We start from the raw sequence: 7744 nt of genomic DNA, 5'->3' as shown, positions 1-7744 counted from the left end.
CGGGCGACCGCGCGGGCTTAGGAACGGCCGCGGCGCGGTCGCAGAGGTTGGCGGGAAGGGCTTAGGTGCAGAGGGCTCCGGGCCGGGACCCCATGCCTGCAGGTACACCTGGGGTAAAAGCGTGAGAGCCGCCTTTTCTCTCACTGCCCCCTGCGCGCTGGCCTGATGCGGTGGGTGGGGGGCATCGTGCAGCCTTTTCCTCATGTAGGCCACCTCTCTTCCAATTACACGTACTGCTCTTGCCTGACTGTCCCGGTCGCCCACCTGGTGCATTAGTGCTGTGGGGTCTGGCTGCACGCGAGGGGGCTCCAGGAACTTTGTTAGCCAGAGTTGGGCCCTGGGGGGGCATCCTAACCAGACTTCATTTGGGGTCTGCCAGGCCGAGGCCAGCAGCTGGGAAGTGGTGAGGTCTCCTGGGTGTGTGCCACCCAGGGGACCAGCTGGGTGGCCAGCTAGCCCTCCCTGAGCAGCCCCTCTGAACTGCAACCAGAGCAGGGGTCACTAAGAGGACCAGTAGTGACCAATTTTCTCCCATAGGCAATGATTTAGTCCTTCCTTCCTTTCACCCGGTCATGCCACCTCGCCCCAGTCCCTTTCTCTGGAGCCCTGTGTGCCAGACCCTAAACGAGGCTCTGCTGCAAAAGTTCTGGATGCCATCTGTCCTGGGGCAGCTGTGCCTCTCTGAGGGGAGCGGGGCACCTACCCGTGCCTGATTGGGTTGCCACAGGACAGTCACATGAGGCTGGGAAAAATCATCACAGTGTCCGCAAGACAAACGAAAAGGTGCACTTGTTATATGTGACCCTCATGTACTATATGTGATCCTGTGACCAGGATCTATCCTGGTTTAAATAGGAAAAAAAGGGCCGGACCATGGCTCACTCGGGAGAGTGCGGTGCTGATAGCACCAGGGCCACGGGTTCGGATCCCATATAGGGATGGCCGGTTAGCTCACTGGGTGAGCGTGGTGCTGACAACACCAAGTCAAGGGTTAAGATCCCCTTACCGGTCATCTTTTAAAAAAAATAAATAATAAATAAATAAATAGGAAAAAAAGTTAAGGTAAACAATCTTTAAAAAGTTTTACAGGGGGCCGAGCCCGTGGCGCACTCGGGAGAGTGCAGCGCTGGGAGCGCAGCAGCGCTCCCGCCGCGGGTTCGGATCCTATATAGCGATGGCCGGGGCACTCACTGGCTGAGTGCGGTGTGGCCAATCTCACAAAAAGACAAAAAAAAAAAAGTTTTACAGGGCAGGTCTGTGGCTCACCCAGGAGAGCGTGGTGCTGACAACACCAAGTCAAGGGTTAAGATCCCCTTACTGGTCATCTTTAAAAAAAAAAAAAAAAAGTTTTACAAATAGTCTTGGGATGCTTGTAGAAAGTGAATACAGATGGATATTTAGATGATGCTGACAATTTTTGTTAAATTTTCTAGTTGTGTCATGGTGCTGTGGTTAGAAAGAACAATCTTTTTTTAGAAGATACATGCTAAAGCAATGTGTCTGATGCCTGCAACTATTTCCAAGTGGCCCTGCAGACATAGCTAGATAGGTAGATGATGCACATGTGGTCGTACTCACGACCTAGGTGCAACATGACCGCATCTAGGTCATGACATCTAAGCACTTGCTGCACAGTTTTTTCACCATTTCTGTATGAATGAAAATAACCTAATAAAACAGTAGAGGTGGGGGAGTTATTGCGCTGAAACTGCCTGGCCAGGTGGGTTTTTGCAAGGAGACCCACCCAGGAGGGTGTAAAGGCAGGCTTGCTGCTCCTTGCCCACCTGAAGGCACCCTCCCTGGGCCTCCAGTACTGACCTCAAAGCGGCGGATCTGCCCATGGCTGCGCGGCACAGTGAGATCTGCTCCACTGCGTTCTGCAGCTCCTGGCTCTTGGCGCGCCTGCCATGGATGATTTGATCCCGCTTTTCCTCCTGCTCACGCTGTTGGGTCTCTTTGAGCAGGGCCAGCCGCTCACGCAACTCCACAACGGACATCTCCCCTTCCAGTCCATACCCGGGGATCTGCAGGGTGGTGAGGGAAGCCCAAGCTGGGAGCTGTGCTGGGCCCGGGTGGAGAGCATGGGCAACCTTCCCCTCGCCAGGAGCCGGCCTCCCCTCTGCTGCCGAGCTGCCTGTGTAACGTGCGGGGCCCCGCTCTGCAGCCCTACACTAAATCGGGCTAGCTGCACATCTCAGCTTGGTGCCCTGCAGGCCCCTCCACTGTGGTAGGTCTCAAGTGGAGCTTACCACTGCCTCCCCAGCCAAGATCCTGGGACCTGGGGCCAGGCCAGCCCTGCAGCCAGCTCCCATGGCCCTCCCAGGCCTGCCCCCTCACCAGCCGCCAGCTCAGCTCTTCACCGTGCTTTCTCACACAGGCCTCCAGGAGGCCCTGCTCTTGGCCTGCTGCTCTGTCCAGCCCTGGGCCGTTGTACAACTTTGCTCTTCCTACACTGCCCTGGACCTCCTTCAGCAAGCAGCTCTCAAGTAGTCTCCTCCATGAATCCTACCTTGCCCATCCCAGAGGCCCTGGCTCATCGTCCCCAGGGATTACAGAGGTCCAGCTCAGTATCTGTCTCTCCTGCAGGACTGTGAATTCTTGGAGCCAGACCCAGGCCTGCAGCACAGTGGGTGCTGAGTCCAAAGCTAGTGATGATGGGCCGAGCCCGTGGCGCACTCGGGAGAGTACGGCGCTGGGAGCGCAGCAGCGCTCCCGCCACGGGTTCGGATCCTATATAGGGATGACTGGTGCGCTCACAGCGCTCACTGGCTGAGCGCGGTGCTGCCGGTCCCAAAAAGGACAAAAAACAAACAAAAACCCAAAGCTAGTGATGAGCAGCCAGGTGGATTTCAGGTGTGACAAGAACCATGTTTGGCCTTGCTGGGGATTCTGGACATGGCCTCCCGTGGCAGTACCAGCACGGTAATGCACAAGGGGGCTCCCCGAGGGCGTGGCCTCCGGGGGCTGTGTCCTTACCTGGGTCAGGTCCACAAGCTTGCCCTTGCGCGTGGGCTGTGTCTCCAGTGCACGTAGCTGGAAGATGAGCTTACAGCGCCGCCTCTGCTCCTCCTTGGCCTCCTCTGCGCTGCGCTGCAGCAGCTCCCGGCTCTCTTCTGTCACCTCCTGAACTTGGGGGCCAAGTGGGGCATTGAGGGGACACCTCCTCCTGGGAGTTCCTCGGTCAGGACCTGCCCGACCTGGGCTCTGCTTCTCGGGCTCTCCCTCCGGGGCATGTGGCTCTCACTGATCACAGCAGCTCACTCAGAGCAGGGTGCTAACCCAGGACCCGAGCGGCAGGACCCCGTGGTACCTGGCTCCCTGCCATACCTATCTGCCGTCGGCACTTCACAAGCTTCGTCTGAGCCACTTTGACGTTTTTCTGCGCCTCCAGCACCTGCTGCACCAGCTCCTTCATGGACCTCTCCTCCTGGAGCTGCCTCTCAGCTCGCTGAAACATCAGCTGGGCCGTCTGCTCAGACAGCCCACCGCCATGGTTAGAGCCGGGGTCCGTGTGGCCCTCCCTCCCCAGCCCCATCCAGCCCCAGCCCAGGGACCGGACCCAGCCCCTGACCCTGAGTCACATTGGAACCCAGGTCTAAGCCCAACAGCTCCTGGTGGCCCCCCCACCTCTTGTCCTCCTCTCTTTCTCCCAGTGTGGACCTGGGGGTGAATTTCTGTAATTTTAAGCCACCCAGTTTGTGGCACTTTGTTGTGGCAGCCCTAGAAACCTAATGCACAAGGCAGCATAGGATGCTCGCAGCAGAGGAAATGGGGTGGGGACTCTCTGTACTATCTTTGCAGCTTTTCTGTAAATCTTAGAACTGGCCTAAAATAAAAAAGTTTATTTTAAAAATTACTTTTGAAACTATGTAATAAGTTGGACAAATGCTTGTGTGGAAATATGAGGTTAAAAAAAAAAGTGGACTACCAAAATATATGGGTAGTTTTATCTCAAGTAAGTAAACAACGAGCAAAGAAAGAAAGGTGCTGGGGCCGACCCCGTGGCTCACTCGGGAGAGTGCTGCAGTGGGAGTGCAGCAGCACTCCCGCCACGGGTTCGGATCCTATATAGGGATGGCCGGTGCACTCACTGGCTGAGCGCGATGCGGGCAACACCAAGCCAAGGGTTGCGATCCCCTTACCGGTCACAAAAAAATTAAAAAAAAAAAAATAAAAATAAATAAAAAATAAAAGAAAGAAAGGTGCTGGACCCAGGGCATGGTCTGTCTCCTGGCCCTTCACCTCAAGCTGAGTCCCAGGGTTCCCCAGCTTGGCCACACTGTTGGGCACAGGGTGGCAAAGGACTGGGGGCCATGGCACAGCAACAGCTAGGAGCCTCATGTTGGGAATGAGGAAAAGTAGACGAGAGGCCAGGCAGCATCTCTTAGCTCTTTGTAAATGCAAGCGGAATCGGCAGGGGTCAGGGGTGCCCAGGTCCATGGCAAATACACCAGCTTGGGAGTAAGACACACAGGGCTTTAAGTTCTGCCTCCATCCACCCTGACCAGCTAAGTGACCTTGGACAAATCGTGGGCCTCCTGGGTTTCAGTGTCTTTCCTGGGAAAATGAAGATGGCTACACCCAACTCCTCGGGGGCCCCAGGTGCAGGGCCCAGCATGGGGTGAGTGCTCAGACACCCGCATCAGCGCAGCGTCAGGCATCCGTGGAGAGAGGGGACATGTGGGGAAGAGGAAAGGGAACAGGTGCACAGCGTGCATGGCAGGGGCATGGGTAGGCACAGGCGTTCAGTGCCAGCTGGCCAGGCCCGCAGTGAGGTTAGGGCCGCCAGGGCGGTGAGCCGCGGAGCAGGGTCGGGCGCCTGACTCTGTCTACTCTGACGTAAACCTCAGACCCCTGGTCCTGCCTAGAGTCACTTGGGCCAGAGGCTGCCTAGTGCACCCTTGGGCCCTTCAGTTCCAACAGGACTTCCTGCAGACCTCGTCCCTCCTGTGACGGCCCACCACTGGCACCCAGCAAGAGCTGTCAGTCACCTGCACGGGGATGCACACCTTCAGAATTAAAATTGAACACAGAACACACTGAACAGTGTTTACGCGACCAGAGCCAACCGGAAAAATGCTGCAATGCTGCCAAGTTGAACGGCCCGACTACATACTTTGGTAAAATGTACTTGAAGAATGGTCACCCATGACAGCCAGGGTGTGAAATCCACTCACCCAGTGGATTTCGAGTTAATACTGGTACAGTTATTCCGCATGAATCTCACTGTGACGATGGACTAAAAAACGAGTAATTACGTGATGCTTTATTAACTTAATTCACTATATCTAATTATTTCTATGGTTCAGCAAATTATTTTTAAAGGGGGATAAAATTATTTGTGAAGAAAATATATTCAAGTTGTTTAAGAATATTAGAGCTAACTTAAAATATCAACTATTTTAAAATATGTCCTTTTCAGCCCCATTGCTAGAGTACCTTAATACAGGTCACCATGGAGAAAAACAGAAAAGCACTCAGATATGGAACTCAGTATCCATAATTAGAGGGCTCTATGATGAGGCATAGAGGCTCCCTGGAGAATAACTGAGTCTATGTTTTAAGCAGAGAAAATTCAGGGGGCTGCTGTGGATTGAATGTCCCCCCAAACTCACTGAAGCTTAAGTTGTGTCCCCCACAGTTCTAGGAATTAGAAACTTGACCCCCACTGTGACTGTTGGGAGTGTGGGAAATCCTATAATGGTAATAGGAAGGTGGAGCCTTGAAGAGGTGATTAGATTGTAGGACCACGCTGTAGTGAATGGATTAATAATGGTGGCCAGGAGCGTGGTTCTGAGGGCTTCGAAAGGAGAGCACATGAGAGTCTCTCTCTGCTCTGCCACTTTCTGCCATGTGAGACCCCTGCATTGCTGTAAAGCCACCACCAAAGAAGAACCCCACCAGATGTGTTCTCTGGACTCTGGACTTCCCAGCCTCCAAAACTGTAAACAATAAATTTCTTGTTCTTATAAATCACCCAGTTCCAGGTATTGTGTTATAAGCAGCAGAAACAGACTAATACCTGGCCCAAAACATCCTGCCTCTCAGAAGAAAAGATGCTTCCAAAGGCTCTAGGGCAGTGCAGAAAAGTCAGAGGAGGCTGCAGTGGCGGAACCTCAAGCAGAATGAAAAGTTAGAGTCAACGAGAACTCCTGACAGCTGTAAAAGCCCATCCGTCCCACGTGAGCCACACGAGCAAAGTTACAATCCTTTTTCTCTTCAAATATTTAGTGCCATCTAATCTGGCTAAGTTATTAAGAACAAACATCAGTCATGCAGATGCTTGGACCTCAACAGTCTTAGGCCTGGAAGAGAAGCCTGCAGGCATATAAAAGCTGACCCAGTCAGTGATCTACCAACAGTACCCAGATTTGGCTGGGCCACCAAACCCTCATGTGACACTCTCTTCCCACAATGGTACTGGGTGGCCCAGGACGCCTTTGGCTCCTACCTGGAGGCCTCACTCACAAGATTCTCGGGTGTCAGGAGGGACTGTGTGAGATCACGACAAGGCACGGAGAGGGTGTGAGAGCTCCCTGTCCCTCGATCAGGAAAACGCAGTAGCCTGTGTGGGCTGCAGAGGCCTGCCCACCCTAGAAAGCACATACGAGAAGCCCCTACCCCTGACTTAGCATCCAGATGGCACATCTTTGACTTCGTGTCATTGGGCAGGTGTGGGCTGATGTAGGGATGCACCAGAGAAGCCAGCTGTGGTGACCATTTTCGGGAGCAGGCTGGCTGTGGAGGTGGGAGGTGGAGGTGGCAGCAGAGACAATGTGGCTTGTAACCACAGTCCCCCAACCTGTCCCCCTAGATGGTCCCTTGGGCAGGCCTGTTTCTATTTCTATCGCTTCAGTCACAAAAACAGCTTCATTTCAGAAATATTGAAAGAGCCCATGGAGTAGAAGACAGGAGCTCTAAACTGCTTCCAGTCCGCACTTCCTGGCCTCGGGCAGCCTGCGTGGGCCTCCTTCCTTCTTTGCACCTTCTTTCTGGCTTGAGTTGCTCTTTCTGCTCTTAGGGGCAGCTGTGAGGAGAGGGCACTGGAAGAGAGGCTCAGGCTTGCTGCCTGGTTCAGCTGTCACCTGGTGGGGGCACCATGTAGGGTAACAATGACAGCAACTGTGTTGGGGTCATCTAATTACTGTCCCTCTGCCCAGCAAGAGGGACCACAGCATCAACTCTACAAGCCTGGCTTCCAGCATTCACCCCTTGGATAGGGTTTTTGCCCCTCCAGACACCTCTTGTAAGGCAACTTCAGGAGGTTTCCTCCAGGGTCCTAGTCTGGTTTCTGGTCAAGGAAAGTGCCCGGCCACTCCAGTACAGCCCACCTCCATGCTGCACCAGACAGGTAGTCCACCCACCACCTCTCACCTCTAGACCTTTCCAGGTGAGTCAAATACCAAACCCTATGTCTTTCAAACTCCAGGGAGACCACATGGGATTGATTCCAGGCATGCAAGAATGGGTCAACATTAAAAAATTATTAATATAATTCATCATATTAATAGAGTTAGGAGGAAAAATAATATCTCCACAGACACTGAAAAAGCTTTCATTAAAATTCAACACCTTGGGCCGGCCCGGTGGCGCACTGGAGAGTGCGCCACTTGGGAGCGCGGCAGCACTCCCGCCGAGGGTTCGGATCCCATGTGGAGACCGGTTCCTGCTCACTGGCTGAGCGCGGTGCGGGCGCAACACCGAGGGTTGCGATCCCGTTGCCGGTTGCGGTACGGGCGCGACA

At 53.9% G+C, this 7744-nt stretch overlaps 1 protein-coding gene across 1 annotated transcript in view; it reads right to left on the bottom strand.

Annotated features, from left to right (window-relative positions):
* The window catches only part of LOC103586511 (trichohyalin), a 50838-nt gene that overhangs the window by 2400 nt on the left and 40694 nt on the right, over positions 1 to 7744 (bottom strand). The window contains exons 12-14 of the mRNA XM_008567805.1: positions 3328 to 3469; positions 2977 to 3128; positions 1819 to 2024 (exon numbers count right to left, since the gene is read on the bottom strand). Of these exons, the coding sequence (XP_008566027.1) occupies positions 1819 to 2024; positions 2977 to 3128; positions 3328 to 3469 (500 nt within the window). The remainder of the gene's footprint in view (positions 1 to 1818; positions 2025 to 2976; positions 3129 to 3327; positions 3470 to 7744) is intronic.

Source organism: Galeopterus variegatus, unplaced genomic scaffold (genome assembly GCF_000696425.1).
Source record: "Galeopterus variegatus unplaced genomic scaffold, G_variegatus-3.0.2 Scaffold347, whole genome shotgun sequence".
Taxonomy (NCBI): Eukaryota; Metazoa; Chordata; class Mammalia; order Dermoptera; family Cynocephalidae; genus Galeopterus; species Galeopterus variegatus.
Note: the sequence above shows the minus strand (reverse complement) of the source record. Positions and strands in the feature narration are given on the sequence as shown.